At 36.9% G+C, this 21,385-nt stretch overlaps 1 protein-coding gene across 1 annotated transcript in view; it reads left to right on the forward strand.

Annotated features, from left to right (window-relative positions):
* Nucleotides 1-19,451, forward strand: part of RIOK2 (RIO kinase 2) — a gene marked incomplete in the record, with an annotated part of 21,191 nt that extends 1,740 nt beyond the window's left edge. Inside the window, 7 exon segments of the mRNA XM_072416134.1 lie at nucleotides 573-748; nucleotides 6,958-7,046; nucleotides 9,879-10,070; nucleotides 10,492-10,584; nucleotides 11,739-12,200; nucleotides 13,109-13,205; nucleotides 19,233-19,451. Coding sequence (XP_072272235.1) covers nucleotides 573-748; nucleotides 6,958-7,046; nucleotides 9,879-10,070; nucleotides 10,492-10,584; nucleotides 11,739-12,200; nucleotides 13,109-13,205; nucleotides 19,233-19,394 — 1,271 coding nt within the window.
* Nucleotides 19,452-21,385: the final 1,934 nt, after the last annotated feature.

Consider the following 21,385-nt stretch of genomic DNA (forward strand, 5'->3'; position numbering starts at 1 on the left):
TGTAAATGCTGGTAAGGTTATTTGGCTTTAGCTGCTTCCTGGGTGAACGGAATGCCCCAAATCCTGTGAGAATGCACTTTAGGGCCTGTGTTGATGGGAAAATGCAGCTTGCTAATGTTATCAGTGTGAGACACTATTTCCATTTGACCTGCATTAGTTGCTTTGGCATTTCCGCAGGCTTTTATATAGAGAGAGAAGCAGGTCTGAAGCCATCAAAAGTCTTTTCACCACTGTATTGCAATGAGCAGGGAAGATTTAGAGATCATTACTAAGGTTTACACTTGTTCACATATCAGGCGTGTGATGCCATATTTGATAGCCTTTAAAGGATAGTTCCATATTTGTAAATTAAAATAAAAATGGTGGTGTACAGAAAGCCTCCTGACATGTTATGTCACAGATTTAGTATATTGAATTAGACATCCTAGTCAGGAATAGAGTTTATCAATGAGATGCCAAACATTCAACATTTATGCATATCACATACAGCATATCACATACAAATTGCACTGACTTGAAACAAATCCAATCTAACTCTGCAACTTCTGCATTTTGCACATTCCTATATCTAGATATCTACATTGTTGCAAATGAGGAAGAACAGCAGCTTGCATTAAAACTTCATCGTCTTGGAAGAACTTCATTTCGCAATCTAAAAAATAAGCGGGATTATCACAAGCATCGGCATAAGATGTCATGGCTGTATCTGTCACGTCTTGCTGCTATGAAAGAGTTTGCGTATATGAAGGTAATACTTGGAAAATTAAATGGCTTCTTATTTCATTTTTTGTGCATTGAAAAAAAAGTATGTTCTTGGCCAAGCTTTCCCGGTTGGTATTAGGCTATAGTCCAGTTATCAGAAGAGGTGTCTATAAAAGAGCATTTCTTCTTTTTACCTTCTTCTGCTCAGCCTTTGCTTATTAGCAAACTATCTAACTGTGGACACTCGGCATGTAGACACATAACTAAGCAACCAGTTGTACTGCCAGACTTGCACATCACCAGTTACCTAGTTGCTGCAGCCAAGGTGCTAGAAGTTATGGAGACAAAGTTACCTTTGTGTTCCAATAGTAATTAACTGCGTAACTAACTTTATGGTGCAGTTAATCCAACAGTGCCTTGAACTCCAGATTCTTTCAAACAATTAGAGGGTCTCCAGGGTCTTTCAAACATTCATATCCATGTGGAAAGAAGAGAATGTAGGCATTTTACAAGGGTAGGCTGTTTTTCTATCATCATTTTTCAGTGTGTTTAAATATTTGCGGTTCTTGTTATGTTGTCTGACCGCTTTACAAGTAAGTACTTCATTGAGTGAACAGAAACAGTTTTCACAAAATGTTTTTGTAAGAAAAAAAATGTATAGTACGCACGTGGATCTGGTAACGAATAATTAGGATCTGTAAATATAAGCAATCTAACTGCAGTTTAGACCAATATGAGTTTTTTTTTTTTTTTAGTTCATGGAAAGTGATCATATGGTCCAGACCTCTGTTTGTTTTCACTGTTCTGAGTACAGCTCCATACAGGCACCAAATTTTCATTGCTAGAGACAAAAGTTCCCTATTGCCTTGAGTAAAAATCTAGAGTTCGTACATGTATCCTATGATCTTGTTCAGTGGTTTGTGGTTCTGAACCACATGGTCATGTAAGATTTACTTTTAGTATCATGCAGTGGTCTTCATTGTTTAAAGCTCTCTGAGACTGGGAGAAGACACCAAACCTGAAAAACATTTGCCAACTAATAAATGATTTTTATGGAATCCATTCCAGGTTTGGAAATCACCCAGGTTCCCCCATGATGGTTTATTTTCTCTAGACTTGGAGAGCTTTATTAAATTGTGTCCAATGTTTCATAGTTCATCTCAGTAAGGTGAAAGAGCTCTACTCTGAAAAAAAAAAATCAACATAATTGACCTGCACCAGGACTGAATAAACTCCCACTCAGGCATTCTGGCTGGATTGGAACAAGGAAGAAAAGAAAGAAGATGGTGGCGCCCTGCGATAGAACAGAGATAGGTGAGTAGTATTAATAGGGTTTAGTTCCACTAGATATAGAAGCAAATGTTTTAAAAAAACGTTTTAAATCTTACCCCTTATATCTGCAGTGCTCAGCTCAGAAATTATTATTATTAAGCTGGGTGGGAAGAAATTTTAGGCGGGTGGCAGCCCCTATATTGTAACCCAACTCATCAGTAACTACCCGGTGCACCCGGCTAAAAGGGGCTGGGAAGAACACTGTATCTGTATTAGACACATAACAAAATCTTAGCATCTTGGCTGCTAGAAGAAGCATGACCTTTTTGTTTGCTCTTTTTCCCCCTTTAAACCTTTCTAAATAGTAGCATAAAAGGCTAGTTTTCAATTAAACATCTTGTGTATAATAAAAGATTATTTCACCTAGTACGTATTGCGGAAATGATAACTTGATATAACACCTTTTTCAGTAGCTTACTATACCATACCTATATAAGGGCCTTGAACAAGAATTACATTGTTCTGGAGAGCAGAGTTGGCTCAATGATTCTGGAAAGTTTGTATACTCTTTATTCTGGTTTTGGTACCTTTGCTGCGAATGTCCAGTCTTGCATGTGGGATCACTAGAGGTGATAACTGAACTGGGATTTTCAGTTCTTGCTGAGCAATGGTGTCACCTTAGCTTTTCTCTTGGAAAGGCTGCCATATGGAAGTTGCTGCCATGCCACCAATGTGATTTAGTGAAGAGAAGTCATTACTCTGCCATAAAACTGTGTGGGTGGGAAGGTATCGAGGGTACTGTCAGCTATTCGCAAGATAACTAAACTAAAAGAGTGGAAGACCTTCACACTGGATTATCCTTACCCCACACTCATTGGGTCTGATTTATTAAAGCTCTCCAAGGCTGGAGGGGATACACTTTCATAAGTGTAGCTGGGTGACCCAGAAAACATGGAATGGATTTGTTAAATTCATTTGTCAACAGATCCATTCCAGGTTTTTTTTGGATCACCCAGCTACATTGATGAAAGTGTATCCCTTCCAGTTTTAGAGAGCCCTAATAAATCAGGCCCATTGTATCTGAGGGGTATGAGCCTGCGAGTGAAAAGAAACCTCCATGTATACATGGATAGTAGCTGTAGAGGACAGCTATGTAAAGTAGCTGATGTGTCGTCATTTCTTGTGAGTACCCAAGTTGAATTGTTTCTCTGAGTATTTGGCTCTGTTAATTCACTCTTTTCACATCCATTACAGTTGCTCTTAATTTTCCCACTAAAAGTCTTTTGAACATACTGTTTTGTGTAATCAAAATGTTGCTTGGAGGATAACACCAGCTAGCCTGGGCAGATTACTTTGTTTAGGGCTGTCATTTGATGTGTCCTGGCTAAAAAAAATATTGTCAACATGTTGCTTGTACCAAGGTGGTGACGCAGTAAAAAAAATATCCAAGTTGGAATCTTCCAAATTATACTTAAGGTATAAAGTGCTTAAGTAAGAAAGTAAGAAACTAATTTGTCCTGTTACATTTCAGTTTTCCCAACACGTGTGGTGCAGACATGTCTATGGAGTGTGCACAACTACAATGTTGTCTAAACACTTCCCGCACATGTGCTTTCCTTTGGAAAGCTTTATTGGTGCCTTTATAATGAGATGCATGCCAGCTGAATTAGTAATAGAATGCCCTAAAATGTCCTCGTTTCTATTGTTAGCTGTGTTTAAAGGATACTCATGTGAAAATTGTTAGCATCTTTCATTCATTTAGCTAGTGCATATTTCATCATCATCATCATCATCATCTTTTTCTTAACAAAAGAAAGTTGGAGAGTTGTTTTTGTGTTGAAAGTGAACAAAGGCTGTGATGTAGACACTTGTACTTGAGCCAAACATCTGAATCAAAGAAGGACAATAGAAGTGGTTAAATGTTGATCTACTCCAGATTTAGTCACATAGCTTTTGTTTTCTGCTCAGTGTGATAATTGAGTGGATATTGAATATGATGCATACAGTAGATTATGAGGCAACGTTATATGAGGCAAAACTGGCCCATTTATAATTACTTGAGTGGTAAAGTAGAAGTAAACTCTAACCCTATTACTAAATTTGTACCGTAAACAATTTCCTTGCCATGCAATTCTTTCTTCCTTTTTATTTAAGTTTCTTCCTTTTTATTTACATCCTTTTTGTATGTAATTTCTGTGAATCTCCTCAGTCTGATTACATACATTAGCTTCAGCAACAGCTTCATGGCACTGCTCAGGGCTGGATAAGTGATGGTGAATTTGCCAGTGCAATGAGGTATTGTCATAATTATTTTTTTTGTTGGCACTAGAAGAACACAAAAAAAAAAAGCAGAGAAAAAAATATGGGACATTCCACACAAAACATCAAAAATGATCTGGAGAAAATTATTGACCTAATACTTGGTAGCTGACCCTTTGGAGAAATAACTGATGGTAATCGCTTTCTGTAACAATCAATAAGTCCTTTACATCTCTCTGCTGGAATTTTGTACCACTCTTCCTTTTCCAGCTGCTCCAGATCTTTCATATTTGAAGGGTCCCTTCTCCCAACTGCTGCATTTAGTCCACAGGTCCACTGCTCTCCACAGGTGCTCTATGGGATTTAAATCTGGGCTCATTGCTAGCCACTTTGTCTTAAATTATTTCTGGGTGCTTTTTGAAGTATGCTTTGGGTCATTGTCTTGCTGTAAGATCAATGACCTCCAGCTGAGACTCAGTTTTCTGACACCGGGCCCTTCATTGCGCCCCAGATTTCTTTGGTAGTCTTCAGATTTTATAATACCATGCAAACAGTCAAGACTACCAGTCACTGAAACAGTGCCCCAAAACATCAGTGAACCTCCTCCATGTTTGACTGTAGGGACCGTGTTCTTTTGTTTGAAGGCTTTTTTTTCTTTTCTGTAAACAGTCGAACGATGTGCTTTACCAAAAAAATGTATTTTTGTCTCCGAAAAACTGTATTTTTGTCTCATCTGTCCAGAGGACAGTGGAAGCCTTCTGAGAGTCCTGTACATGCCATGGCTTTACATGTATCTGTTTTGGGTTAGAATTTCAAACGCTGACAATTTTCCTCAACCACCCAATTAGTAAATCCAGAACAAAATAAAAAAACACAGTACAGTGGCAGGTACTATATCTGGATATGCAATGTGAAAAAACAGTAATTAAACATGTCCCCCGGAACCAGAGCAAAACCGTAACCTTCACTAAATTCTGCACATCTCTGCTTTTCAGTAGTTTCACTGAAGATCTTTGATGACATTTTAATCCGCCGATGCAATATTTCTCAAACTTTTGGTTCCCTCTGTGTGTCTTTCTCTCTAGCCTTTGGGAGGATTAAGACAAATGTAATATTCGTGCTCGGGAAGAGCTTTATAAAATTCCCACTGTCCACAAAGAAGAATGTCATCCTTGTGCTGTAAATTCCAGGATGAGATTGGTCTAACATGCATCCATCAAGTATGTGCCTGCTGATTAAAGACAGACATGCTTTGGACAAAGAAGTCTTTTTGTCTGCAAAGGTGATATGTGGAAAGCAGCCAAAGAATCGGAACAGGAAAAACCTATGCAGCCTCTCTTCATAATTCAATCAGATTTTTTCCCATATTGAATGTCATTTAAAAACATTTATAATAAATTGGAGTTTACAACTAGTGCATGGATGTGAATCCTAATCTGCTCTATACTCTAGGGTGTTTTTACTACTACCGTCGCTAAAAATGCATTCTGCCTTTTCTTATAAGGTTATAGGTGATGTTTCCTTAGCAGAATGACAATAGAAACTATTGTAGTAGCTATTATAGTCAAAGCAAATCCGTACTTAGTTTTGGCCAACTAAAAGACACCTTGTATTTTCCAATACCCAATTACAGCTAGAGCGCCCCAACATTTTGTGCACATTTCAATTTTCTAAAAAATAAAATGAATTTTTTTCTAACTCGTGCAACTTTTAGTTGTTTTGGTCACCAAGAATGAATTTGTGTTTACACCAGAAAAAGAATAGAGGGAAATATTTCAGTGGGGATAATTGTTTCTGTGACAAATAAGTGGCTTCACTCAGATTGGGGGGGGGCTCCCCCCTGTTGGCAAATTTGCAGTGTTGTGGAGGTATTCTTATTGGACAGCAAAGACTTTGGTTGGTAGGGCATTAGCCATGAAGTCAGGGCAAATCCGTCCCTTTTTTTTTTTGTTTTTTTTTTTGTTTTATCATTATTATTATTTCTTTTTTAATATTATTTGTTGGTTCCTTGATATGCCCAGAAAGACATATGAGCTGGCATCTTACTTGTGTGCTTCAACCTTCTCACACTGTCTTTACAAGTCTCTTAGCAACATTGTTACACCCTATAGGCTTGATCAGTATTATCAAGTTTAATTATAACTTGGTCCTGGAGTATGTTTTTTGAGAGGCTTCTGAAAAACACAGCTTTTATTGGTTCATATTCATATCCTTTTCACTGGTAAATTTAGTAGGCTTTTTTTTTTTTTTGCTGAGATTGTAAAAATATCAAATATAGCTATGGGAACAGGGATACAATAATCTTGCATCTGGCTCTAGTTACATGGAAGTAAATGACTGATATTCTCAGTTACACCCTGTTCACTAATGTACATCCTACCAGACTTCTACATCCTACCAGGCAATCTTCTGGTTTTATATTTGTTGCAGTACCTGTTCACATTGGCCAAATCGTTTCCTGGCCAGTCCTTTCCTCACCAGTAAAATGCCAAATACATTACTGTAATTGCAATATGCAATAAACTAAAATCCAGTCATAAACCTGCATGGTCTAATAGAAATGGGGGCTCATCTAATTCTCAGGGTTTTTTTAGTATATTCAGTAGCACTTATGTTGATATGCATATTGTGTGAACATTTTTGATCATTACTTTAAAACATTTGTATTTGTAAAATATTGAGTATTGAAAATTTTTGTCTTTTCATTTTTCTTGATATTTGTAGGCTTTATATGACCGAGGATTTCCAGTTCCAAAACCATATGACTACAACAGGCATGCAGTTGTCATGGAACTTATAAATGGCTATCCCTTGTGAGTAATAACTTTTTTTTTCTTAAGTAATAATTAGCTGTACTTTATTTATTGCATTAGATAGAAATAATTCTAACTGCGTGCCTGTTGATAAATACTGAGTTAAAAATTCTCGGCTGCTATGTGGAGGTCAAGTCTGTATCCAACATCTGCACGCATGTATCTCATCACTGCAACATGTGATAAGGTGTAATGGTTTTGCATTAGGTGTACTGGTGCCCTTTAATATTTAAATTAGATTTTAATAATTAAATAATTTAATAATTATTATTTTAACCTTTAATAATTAAATTAGCAATTCAAAGGTAAGGAAGTTTTTTTTTTTTTTTTCTGACTTGTTAAATTAAAAAAACTTTAAATATGCTTTAGCTCTGTGAACATGTTTTATTCTGATACCATTTGTTTGTTAAAATATAGGAAGAGTTAAGGCTTATAAATCACAAGTTAACTTTCTGAGTGATAATATGGAGACTGCCATTCCTGACTTTTTGGTTATTTGGACAGAAGAATGCAGCCGAGCAGTTCTGATGTTACTTTTCTGTTATTTCACATAATACAGAAAGACATGTGCTTTAAATAACAGACATTATATTAAAACAGATAACGTATTTTTTTTTTCTTTCAACGTTTCTCTGCAGTTTGTGCTTTTGCCACATGATGTCAGTATAACAGTGTTTTTTGGGGGGTTTTCATGATTTTGTTTACTCCGAGCTAAAAGTAAAGGTCATATTGGTCCATTTAAATGATAATCCGGGTTAAAAAGTACATAGTGAATCAAGAATAAAAATGAAGTGACAAGCGGCAAGGATAAATGTTTGAAGGAGACTTTTTTTTTTTTTTTTCCCCCAGGGCCATTTGTATACTTTTTTTTTTTTTTGCTTTTTTTGTATTTGTATGCTTTTTTTGTATTGTTTTTGCTGTATGTATTGTAGGTCCTTTATAGTATTCCTTATGTGGATGTTGTGTATTTATAGCAACCATATCAATATTATTATTAATAAACTGTATTTATATAGCACCAACATAATATGCAGCGCTGTACAATAAATAGGGGTTGCCAATGATAGACAGATACAAACACAGGAGGAGAGGACTTCCTCCTAGATAGGTGGGGGAAGAAGGATGCAATAGGAGGAGTATGTGAAATGTTGGGTGAGGCAGAGGAAGACGGGTAGTCGAGTTTAAAAAGATGTTTTTTTTGCAACTCTGTTTAAACTCTTTTAAATAGCAAATTAATATTTTAAACATGAAAAAATAATAAATACGACTCGGGAGTAACAGGCTAATTAAACCTACTGATCCTAAATTGTCTCCAGTGATTCAGAAAAAAATCTGTAATTAAAATAAAGGAAACTGCATGTTGTTCTTGATGTTTGTGACTAGAAGACTTGCTACCAACTTAATAAAGTAAATTTACAAATTATTTTAAAGCAACAGGCTTTGTGATCTCCTGGCATAACATTTCACAAGAAGCAAAGTAGGAATAGAAAGGCTTCCTAAAACCTAGCTGGTTAGCAAACAGCTTTTTGCAAGCCTTTGCTGGAGCTATACCTTGATCCTGTGAGAATGGTTTGATAGTATGATTCCCTGCCTCTTGCTTGTGCACTGTATTGGGTTGCTTTGTAAAATCTAGAAATGTGTGGTATTGGTACTTGGTTTGTTCACAAATTTATATTGCATTCTTGTCTTGACATTAGGTTTTATTCATACATCTCCATCTTCTACTAATCTTTCCAGATTAAAGCCTCTGTTTAGAATATAAATGCTTTATAATGGCAAAGTACATGGGAAATAGAAACTGGGTTTCTGTAATATATTGATAAGCCAATTCTTTGTCAAGTATGAAAGATATTAGCAAGCTGAATCACCCCAGAAACAAGGTTACTATTCATCATATATTTTGCCTAATGAATGACAAGTGTTAGAAAAAAATTGGATTTAAATAGTACCTGAAAAATTTTCAAAGTACAGCACCCTGTAACCAGTGATATAATTTCTGTTAGCAAATCACTGAAGTTCCAACATTTATTTATTTTTTTTTTTTTTAATTCCCCTTAATAAATTAATTTAGGCAATCTTTTTAATTGTAAACAAAACAAACATACAAAAATATATCATAATATTCAATAAATAAAAACCTTAAATGGATACAAATACCAGAAAAGAATAAAACATGCTACGTAGAGTATGAAGATAACAATGATGACAGGATGGATAACAAGGCAAGGAGTAAATATTAAAGTATCATTACTAAACCATACAAAAATTCAGGGGGATACTACATTCATAGATTGCATCGACTCAACATACACACTGTATTGAATGTGGCGAAATGTCCTCTGCTAGCATAAGTAGCCTTATACATTTTAGTAGTGGTAATTCTACATAGGAGAGAGATCTACACTGAGATAGTCGTGGATCAACATTTTAAATGATCAAAAACTGAGTAAGACCTTTTTTATGCTGACAACAGTGTCTATAGACTCACTGTAAAGCAAATCTATACAGGGAAGTAGAAGATAAGTAAGTATTTAGCGGCAGTATTTTAGATTTATACCAATTTACCTTAAACCCATAATTGGTTTCAAAATTTACAAAACAGTTAATTTTTCTTGTACAGAAAAGAGGGGATTTTGTAAAAGTATGGTATAATAATATATTCTTATAAAGCTATTTTTTCTACCGCTTTCTCTAAAAGAAGCATCTCAATTAAGCACTTTTTGTGTTATGACTGTATGTCATAGAAAGGGAAGCACCCAATTCTAACTCTTCTACATTCTGTTGCGATCATGTACAATGGAGGCATCCCAAACATCTTTCTGTTTCTGTTAGGTGTCAGGTCCGTCAATTAGAAGATCCTGCGTCATTGTACAGTGAGCTAATGGAACTCATTGTCAAGCTTGCTAATCACGGCTTGATCCATGGTGACTTTAACGAGTTTAATCTCATGTTGGATGATGAAGACCATATCACTATGATTGATTTCCCACAAATGGTGTCTACATCTCATCCAAATGCCGAATGGTATGTATCATCCTGTTATCATAATGACAGAATACAGATTTCAGTAGCTGTGCCTTTGTTAAATGTACCAGAGATGTCCTTGACTTGATTAAATTCAGCATTTTACGTAATGCCTGAACTAGCGACCATTAACTGCTACATAATTCATGGCGACATCAGCTACTTACTAATGGCATCATTTTTCTTTATGTAGTTGAATCTTGGTGAAAACTTTCATCTATACCAGTGTTGCCAAGAATGTGCTTCAGTGATTTATCAACCTGTATTTGATCTGCAGTTGACAGATTTAATATCGTGTATCAGTGTAATCATTGCTGATAAGAGACTAATACAGTTATAGAAGACCAGAAAATTGCAGTTGTCTGGAACATACATCTAATGTTTCTGTATTGTTAGACATGTTTTCTTTTTTTCCTGTTAGGTATTTTGACAGAGATGTAAAATGTATTCGAGATTTCTTCCAAAGGCGCTTCAGCTATGAAAGTGAACTTTTCCCAACTTTCCAGGATATCCAGTAAGTACAAGCTCTCTCTTATGAATACTTTGGAAATACCCTATGTCCTGTTTTATTTATAGGACTGGTGGCCTAAGGGCAAGCATGTACAGCCCTTGTGATCTTAATGTAATTTAAAGGGAAATGTAATCCACCCACACAAAGCTTTTGTAAAGTTATCAATTTAAAACAGTATTGTATATAGTGCTGTATATTGCTGTATATTAAACTACTAATTTTACAAAAAGAAAAAAAAATACAAAAGCAAGTAGTTTTAGGTATCATTTTTATTACCTCTGTGAATCAAAAAATTAGAACTGATATTTCATAAATTACCAGGGTCTACATTTGAGGCATCCAACATGCCAAGTGTATAGTCTTTTAGATTACATACATAAATATGATCAACTGTTTACAATATATATTTTATACCTGGGTTATCTGAAGCTATGCTAATCTCAGCTTCCCCCTTCAGAAGTGACAGATCATTAAAAAGAGCTTTGCCCTGTTCATGGATAAGAATCGTTACACATGCATATTACATTTATTGTAATGTCATGGGCATTTAATAGTATATTAGTGGACTTTGGACCATGAAGTTTTCTCTGATCTAAACATTTCATACTAGCATAATTAGAATTACTCAGCTTGAGTTGAGAATATAGAAATTTATTTCCATGATTCTGATTTCCCGTGCTCTTGTTCCATTGGGAAATGGATGATTTTAAGGTAAATGTAGAAAAGGTTATGGGAACACAATTTCTAGTGTAGTTTTTGTTCAAGAAAACTCTGCACAAACCACTAAGTTTTCTTGTAATGGCTTTACACAATAACACGGTTCCATTCATAATAAGTTAAAAGTCAACTAACTTTTTTCTTGTTTGATTGGAGTACAGAAAAGTTTCAGGTATTTATTGCTATGTGTCTCCTTTAGTCCCTCTAATTTTCCCCCGTTACTAGTTAGTCCAGTCCTGGCAGTAACCAGCAATGATGTAGTCCTTTAAAAAAGTGCATTGCAGTTCTGTTTGGTTCTATCACTGCCACAAATTTTAAACCTAAAAAAAAATAAAAGTAGAATTGGGATTGCCATTGGTTTTTGAAGTGTTCTAGTTTTCACCTATTAATGTATTGTGCTTTAATGGTATTTATTCTAAGTCGGCTGGTTTTCTATATAGGAAGGAATGCTCCCTTGATGTGGAGATTGCAGCTAGTGGCTATACCAAAGAAATGCAAGAGGACGACGATCTCCTACATCCAGAGGGCCCTGAAGATGATCAGAAAGAAGTGGACATAACTGAGACACCAACAGAAAAGTTTCAGCTGAAACCTGAAGTCAGTAACATTGGTGACAGATCCCTGACAGAATCTGCTTCCACCTCTGAACCAGAATACAGGAATGACAAATGTATAGACCTGTCAGAGTTTCACAGTGCTTTGTCAGAGCTGGAAGGTCAAACTAGTGACGGCAAACACAAGTCAATAACGGAGAACCCTGCAACTGCCGATAATTATAGCAGACTTGATAAGGAAGGTTCAGATGATGATGTTGAAGCACAAAACAGTGATGACCAGGATGAACATGAATGTCCAAATCTTGTAGATCTTTCGGGAACAAATAAAGAATATAGACCCTTCAGGTAATAAAGACTGCATGGCTTCCTTTTATGCATGTCTGCTTTAATATACAGCTTTTGTTAATTTTACATGCTTGTTTTAAAAAATCTCCACAATTTTTTTTTTATATATCTGTATGTAGATTAGCCACTAGAGAGGGAGCTACATTTTACACATAACATTTCCATTTTAAAGGCTACTGTTGTGATTTAAATTTCAGTCACATTCAGAGAATGTGGTTCAAAGTATGAGCTGAGAAGTGTAGCCACTGAGCATTGCCTGTACAGTATAAAATTTCAGTGTTTGTCCTGTTTTGGACTTTAATCAATTAATCAATCAATCAATTAATTAATTAGGTGACTCATATTAATTAGTTGGACCAGATCATATCTAGGGATTTCATAGCAAAGGGGATGAATAAATTTGCACTTGCAACTTTATTTAACTAGCATGCGTGTATGCATTGTTTTTTATTATTTATTTTTGCAGAGTACGCCTGAGTTTTCTAAGCTTTACACTGTATTCGCAAGTGTTTTAGATGTAGTTGCACAGTAAACCCGCTGTTCTGTTTTAACTGTTCTCCAGTGCTTCATTAAAGAGATCTTCACTAACATTCTGTTCCATTGACAACAATTTTACCAGACAGGAACTTTCCATAAGGCAATACAGAAGTAAATGAAAATGATTTCCCTCTAAGGGAAGGTTACAACAGATATTTATTTCTGTCACTTCGTATCTGGTGAAACCATTGTCAGGACAGGAAGTTGAAAGAAATTTTTTTGAGCCCGGGACGGTAGTAAATCCAGATGAGGGTACAGAAATAAAAATCTGATTATTTTTATTTAGGATAACTGTTGCACATCTTACAAATTTATTCTAGAGACTTACATTTCAGAGCATCGTTTTAGAAATGTTTTCTTTGTTTTATCAGAGATGAAGACAGTTTGCAGCACATCAACGCACACAGAACCAGGACTACAAGTTTAACATCAGTGGGTACAGTGGGAAGCTGTTCTACCATTCCACCTGTAAGTTTTGACCAATTAGGGGCTGTTCTGACCCCTAGTTCATGTTAGATTGTTTTTGTTTAAATAGCAAGTTCTATTTTAGCCTTTAGTTAACATGCATCCGTTGGGTTGTTTGTACTAAGAAAATAATTTGTTGCTGCATAAAACTCAAATTTGCACATCATTGTTTTTGTATGGCCTCTTTAAAATAACCTGTTAGGCTGAATTCATAAAGAGCAAGTAGTGGGCAACTGCTATGATCCCTTAACCTTAATCCTCCCTAGTAAGTGCTTACACATGTCTAATCTGCCCTGGAGGGAAGCACTTACCTAGCACTATTAATTCAGAGGGTAAGCACTTGCTTCTGCAGCAATGCCATAGTTGAATTAGCTTTTGCCACCAGAGAATAAAAGGCTTAAGGGGGCATGGCCAACTGTATGTAAGCCTCACGGTGTAAATTCAGGCACGATCCAGTGCCTGATTCAAAGTGTGCCTTTCACCCTAAGGGAGTTACAATTTGCTGACAAGCTAAGTATTGCTAGTTAGTTCATAAAAAAGACAGTCTTCCTATTTACCAATCTCTTTAGTTTGGGCAATGCTTTCTGAGAATAGTATGTCACTTGGGGCTGAAGACAAACCTCAAAAATGTTATAGCAAAATCTTGTGTTGTTTAAAATTTTTACACATAGAGGTGTGCGAGTGTGTTTCCAGAAAGTTGTGAGATACCTATATCATCATTGCTTAATCTAAAGGCATGAACAGAAAGATGCTGATCACAGCATGGAGTTTTTTTTTTCTTCAATAAATGTCTGTTGTTATTACGCTTAGCATTTCAGAAATGGGAATTTGGATGGCAATGTTTTCCAGTTGGAGGTGAAAAGTTAGCTTTTATGTTTTCATTACTCTTGCATCTTGCTCTACGCTTCACCTTTACACTTCAAACTCTAAATCCTTTAACCAGTTCACAAACAAAAGTAATCAAATTGGACTAGTTCATAGCAGTTTTGTTTCTTGCCTGTAGATTTATGATTTTAATGAGAACACTCCCCACATTGAGGATATTCCCCAAAATCAAATCTACTCTGAATGAATCCAGCAGTTGTCCATGGAACATAAATCATATTAATTGCAAAGCAGTTTTATGAGTCTCTTTTGGCTCTGGAAGAGGAAAGAAATTATTTTTTGTATTCGGAGGCAGAATAATGTATACTAAAAGTATTCGCAATTATATCATAAGTGCACTGCATATAAGAAAATCTTACTGTAAAACATATATATATAATTTTTGCAGAGGATTTCAAGGATAAGGTCATTAAAATGGTAGTTAAGCAGTGTGAGCTCAAGATATAATTGATAGGCCTTATTTTCTATGAAAACATTTAGAATCTCCCAGGGGTGGTGTACATGTGCAAAAAAATATGAGTGGCTATATTTGTGCTAGCATCTTTACATATCAGAATGCATTTTCCAAATCGTAAATTACTTCACCCATCCCAATGAGCACATTAGTGAGTATAAAGTGTAAGCTAACAGCTGATACTATCAGCTATGGTGTAGTGCTATTGGCCTATATAAGCAGACATTGTCACTGTATGTAGGAGCACTACAAGGTTAATAATTTTCAACCAGGGTTCCTCCAAAGGTTACTAGAAGTTCCATGAGCAATGAGCATTCTCGCATTAGTTCAACGTTCTAAGCGATAACCCCGAGCCAAACTCGGGGTAGCTAAAAAAAAAAAAATACTTACCTGGTCCATCAGCGTCTTCCACTGTCCTGCCATCCTCTGGCCCTGTCCTCTTCGTCCAATCTGTCCTCTGACGAGTGCGCTGACGTTCCCCGGGAGTACCCAGTGATGTCTGTGTATGCGGGAGCGTGGCGGGAATTTCAAATTATTTTGTATTGGATTCAATACAAAACAACTGTATTGAATCCAATAAAAATATTCATTATATATGCCACTGTACAGTTATATTACAGGTTTCAGTATTTTTGATTTATTTAGGCACCTTTGTTTTAACAGATTTTTGTGTTTTTTATTTAAAGTTTATTATTGCATTTATTAAATATTGGACATATTTCGGTGAGTTATGCCTTAAGAATTACAGGCTTACCATGTAAAACTTTCATGAAAGACCGTGTACGGCTTTTAGACATCTAAATCTGGACAGAAATGAAATGGCCCCCGCCCCCCAAGGGTTCCCCCGTGTAAAACATTTTCTAAAAGCCAAATATTAGGCCAAAAAACTTCCTATAAAAATGTTTTCCTGTACATGACCACCAGATGGAGCCAAGTCAGCTGGTAATACCTCATCTTAGTAGTCAGTAAAATATTCATATTTTTTGGCTCCTATTTTATCTGCAAATTCAAGTTGTTTTTCTGTACCAGGAAGTGATATCGGACAATGTTGAGTTAGGACAAAATAAGATAAACTGTTACAATTATATTAGGTTTTGATTTCCACTTAGGTAATGTGGTACAATTTTTTTTTCTGTAGAAACCAGTAGTGAATATAAAAAGATGACTATAAATATGTATATCTGTCAGACTCCCTATAACTGCCAGCTTAATTATGAATAAATACATCCATAGTGTAGTATTTGTTAAAATAAAATTATATATATATATATGGGTGAAAAAACAAATCACCTGGACTCTATAATTTTCATTGGTTAAGATGGGTCATTTGCTCCTAAATAAAGCTTTTCTGCATTATTGTTGGCCACCAGTAGATGGCACTGTGTCCAACTACTGGCACATATGTAAAATATGTAACAATCTCATGGCAGCAGTTTGTTCCAGACTACATGAGCACACATTTCCATCTACTGGTGTGACCCAAGTTTAAACCAAACTCATTAATATATTTATATACCTTATATACTCGAGTATAAGTTGATCCGAGTATAAGCCAAGGTACCTATTTTTACCTTGTAAAATTTTCAAAATAAATGCCAATAAAATTAGAATAATTGAGGCATCAGTGGGTACATGTTTTTAAATATTTATTTCAATATTACTAGCAGGGCTCACTGTAAATTGGCAATTCTGGTATCCAACCACCAGAGGGCTCTCTCTCACAATGCACACTGGTAATCCCTAGTATCCAACCACTAGATCAGGGGTGCCCACACTTTTTTGGCTTGTGAGCTACTTTTTAAATGACCAAGTCAAAATTATCTACCAACAATTAAAATGCTAAACACATATATATTTATATATATACTGAGTTTGACACAGAAGTGACTGAAGCTAATGAGACATTGAATGACAGAACATTGTACAGACATTGCACTACAAGAGTAAAGTGACAGGAAAGCTACAGCTCACCTGTCATAGGAGAATGACTTGCTGCACAAGAAAAAGAACTGCTGCACAAGCAACCGCCTAGCACTGCTCACCTCAGACTGCCCTCTCTGCCTCCCCCACCACTGTTACACGGAGCCTTCTCACACAGAAAGACATCCCCAGCATTCCTCAAGACATAGCAGCCGTCTACTGTTTACCAGTAGGGAAGGGTAAGGCAGGGCTCTACGATTAACGGTTTAGGTCACCCCTTTACTAGATTGTGACCTCTCAAAATAAACCCTGGAAATCCTGATATGGATCTATTAGAGGATGCCCTCTCACACAACACACTGGTATTTCTGGTATCTAATCACCAGAGAATGCCAAGCACAGTGATCCTCTCTAGCTCTGTGATCCTCCCTTTCTCCAGCATTGCAGCTTCAGTAGGTCTTCTATCAGGTCTCTGGCCTCCTAACTTCCTTGTGCTGGAGATCTCTGAACACAGGAAAAGGGAGCAAGCACAGCACCGTGTACACAGCCTTGGCCTTAACACACCTGAGGTGTGTTGTTATGTTAGCGCGGCTTGCACAGGTCCCGCACAAGCCGAGCCCCATCCAGTGACGTTAGGGATTCCCTCTGCTGGCAGAGGGACACCAGTCTCGGCAGCGGCGCCCACATTTCAAATCGGGTTGATACCTGACAGGAGTATAAGCCGAAGGCGATTTTTCAGCACATTTATAGAGTACTGAAAAAGTCGGCTTATACTCAAGTATATACAGTATTTAGTTTATACAGGGGTCACTCCAGTAGATGGAGATGTGTGCTCATGTTACCTATATACTCAATTATAAACCCATATTATTATATATTTATACTTTAGTATATAGGTAACTTTTTTGCACGTAACCTGCCCAGAAAATATGTACCATTGTACCATATACTCTGGTCTGGCATACTGAGCGAGATTTGGTGTAAATATTCTGCCAATTATGTTTTCTAATACAGTTGAATAGTCAGGTTGCCCAGCACAATCTTGATATTTAGGGAAGATGGTGATCCCATGGTGTTTTTATGTGTAACAGGATAGTGACTGGTCCAGACTATAGGCATGTGACATGGCGATATCACACCTTTAAACTTCCCTAGTAAGTAAGTTCCCTTCGCCTTGCCTACAACATTTGGAGAGTGAACAGCCAATTGCCAGTTCTCAGCTCTGGTAAAAGAATATGTTTGACAATTTCCAGCAGAAAATGTTTGCCTCTACAGTATACCTTTTTGTTGACTGCTATATGTACTGATGACTCCTATAGTGGTCTGCTTGGGGTTCTTGAACATAAGGCAGTAGACACAAACTCGAGAGGTTCTACCCCTTCCCATGCTTTTCCCCAAAACTGGAGGAAAAAAGTTTCACCTGGAGTTCCATTTTAATTACAGAGACTTTAAAAACCTTTATTATTACTTTTATTCTAGATGTGTATGTTTGTTAAGATCAAACTGTGAGGTATCTCAAGTGCCGCAATTCCTTGTATTCATGCCTACATTCTAGAATTAACTTGAAAATAAAAAGCTTCCCAGAATATTATATGGAAATCTGTGTGTGTGGCCAGCCAGCTTTATTCTTGCACAGTATGAATACTTGCCAGGATGCTCCCGCATCTGGCCTGCATGATGGAAGGTATTGTAATGTGCACTGCATGGGGAATTCATAACTCACCATGTTCTCAGAACATTATCAAGTGTAGGAGGAGGTGAGACAATGCTCCAAAGCTTCACTGTTTACTACTCCACACAAATCTCTCCTAGTTTGCCAAGCAACAAGAGTACAAATCGGGTAAAATCAAGACAAGCAATACAGAACGAGTGTAGGAGTCAGAGCAAAGAAGCCAGGAAATCTGATGCTGTGTACAAAAGTGTATTCTCTGAAATCTAGTTTGCCGGAAATGTGCACTCAGACATGAAAAATTTGAGTTTAATTGACTAAGAGACTCCTATTTTCCTCCTGGTATTTCTATTGAGCAGCTGGCTTCCCTGCTAGCTAAATCCCCATGGTGTGGAAGCTTGCCTGTTAGAAGCTGCAGGCCAAGAGTTCCAAGGTTCTAAGCACCAATATCTGTAGTTCTGAGAGAGAGAGAGGCTGCACAGAATCATGTGAAAAGAGCTGCATGGAGAAGAGCCCGCTTTATTGTGGCCCTCTCCGATTTACTTTCACTTACTTCATGATAAAGGCAGTCATTTGTAATTAGACATTAGTCATTCTGTAAGCAGGACAGACAGGTAAAGTCTGTAATGGCAATCGTCTTGTTTCTCCCAATATATATTTCCTTTAAACTGGAGTACAGGTGCACTATAAGCCAAAAAAAGCCATCTGATCTGCTAGTGCTATTCTGCCTAACCATCTTGCTATCACCACTTTAAACCACTACTGTACATGTGCAGCATATGGTACACTTTTGTCCTGGGTTAGATTTGTATGTACATGCGCTGGAGTTATATCAACCCTGCCAGGCAAACCAAGATAGTCAATGTTGAAGTCTCCAAGAGACAAGAGACATAGAAATTTTCACCAAAGTTATATCTCTGAGTAGCTCTGCCTATCATACCTTATCATACCCTATGCATAACTCAGCAGTGACGATCATTCTGCTGAAAACTATAAGCATGAATTGTGTGGTGATGTTGGTTAAATGAGAATGTAGACACTTAATTGCATCTTAACTTTTCATATAATGGTCCTGTGATTGTTTTGTTTTTGTGTCTTCTAGGAGCTGGTAAAGGAGAAGGTGAAGAGACAGTTAACAAAGCAACAGAAAGCATCTATCAGAAGAAGGCTGCAGAAAGGGGAGGCCAATGTGTGCACTAAGCAGCGCAGAGAGAATATGTTCAATATTAAATGCAGCGTTGAAGCTGCCAGCTTTTGGGGATAGTTGAAATGCTTTTTTCCTCCATATAGGCTGTATTAAAAGACGTTTGTATAAACCATACCTTTAGTCTTTGTGTAATTTTTGTTTCCTGTGTGAATGGACTTTGACCTAATTCATGTAGGAGCAAAAAGCCAAAAACATGTACAATAACAATTGTCATTTTGCACAATTGTTGTCTGTCAAAAAAATTACTTCTTAAGCTGCGTACACACTTGCAATTTTTGTCGTTGGAAAGGATCTTTCACGATCCTTTCCAACGACAAGGGAGTACCCGATGCATGAACGGTGCTGTACATACAGCACCGTTCATGCTCTATAGAGAGGGGGGGGAGAGCGACGGAGCGGCACCCTGCTGCGCGCTCTCCCCCTTCCCTTTCATTAGGATCAGTCGTCATCCATCATCCAGCAGGTCGGTCGTTCGGACGATGGACGACACCGACTGTACACACGGCAGATTTTTGCCCGATATTTGGCCGATGCCGATTATCGGGCGATAAAAATCTGCCATGTGTACGTAGCTTTAGCTCTGAGATCTTCTTCAGGGGCTCATTGATGAGAATAGCGATCATTTAGCTGTTAATTTTCTTTGCTAAGTTAACTGCTAAGGTTCTCTCCTCCATAAAATGGTAATTTTTTTTTTGCCGAACTGGTTATGATCAGCGGTTATGATTTTAAATTACTGACCTGGAACATGCTTACAGCAACTAAAAGTAAAGACATGCAGAATAGCAGCAGTGGTAGACTCAAGATTACAAAGATTACAAAACTTATCTGTGTGATTAAGCATTCTGTTACTTCCTGTAAAGTCATATTCCTCCTCTAACAAAATTTCCTTTCCACTTGGCTCCCCCAGTGCTGTATTCTGATACCCCTATTTTGCATAGACTAACAGATGCCTACAATGAGCCATGCCATTTGTCTTGCTATGGGTCCAACATTATTTTTGTGCACAGAAGCAATCGTACACCCTTTCTTGCTCCTGCTTTTGTTTGATGCAGCTTTACAGCAAACCCTAAATAGCAGCTGGGAGAACTAAACTCACTTTACTTTCACTTTGTTTCCTTATTACTTTCTGTGTTTTGGAACACCACAATTTTACATAAAATTCTATAAAGTTGAAGTTTTAAAAGAAATGGCCAGCACAGGCTCAGATTAGCCTCTCATCTGACTGATTTGGGATGAAGTGGACCAAAATAAAAGCAATGCATTCCACAAGTACAAGAGGTTTGGTAAGTTTTGTTTTCTATTATAAAAAGAATTCCAATAGTGTGTTCAGAAGACTGTTCTATGGTATATTTCAAGAATTTGAATAAATACTGTAAACTAAGGTACTGAAAAATGTAAAACTGGTAGCACTTTTTTTTTCTTGCCCCTGTAAAACAAAAATCTTATAACGGCCTGTGTTTGCAGGTACCGTTGAAGGAAACGGCAAGGGCGTTTTACAAACGTACAGATACAAGAAGTGGCCATCTAAGCAGTTTGCCAAGCACATCATACATTAGGATGAGGTAGAGATGTATGCAATAGTCCTGGAAACAATAGGAGAAATAGGAGATGTGGTTTGAAGTGGCATACAAGATACAAGCAAGAATTCCAAACAGGAATAAGAAATATGTTTACTATACCTCTTTGTAAATTAGTGCACTGAAAACTGATAAAGCATGCCCGACATGTGAGACATATTTAAGATATTAAACTCTATCACGATGCAGCCAAAGAAACTTAAATCTGACCTGAATTTTAGATGTACACAACCAGAACAATCTGGTTGTTAAAGCCAAAACTCCATCTTTGCTTCAGATTGTGTTCAGAATTTTCAAGATAATTCTAATTATTGTCCTTTCTAAACACAAAAATTCGTATTGTTGCCGACTGAAATTGCTCATACAGAAATGAAAGACTATACTTATTTTTAAATCTTTTTAAGAATTCCTGTTGAATAGAATAAAAACTTTTCAACAACTTTACTCATCAGAGTGATGGAATTTGGCACT

This window comes from Pyxicephalus adspersus, chromosome 6 (assembly GCF_032062135.1).
Source record: "Pyxicephalus adspersus chromosome 6, UCB_Pads_2.0, whole genome shotgun sequence".
Lineage (NCBI taxonomy): Eukaryota > Metazoa > Chordata > Amphibia > Anura > Pyxicephalidae > Pyxicephalus > Pyxicephalus adspersus.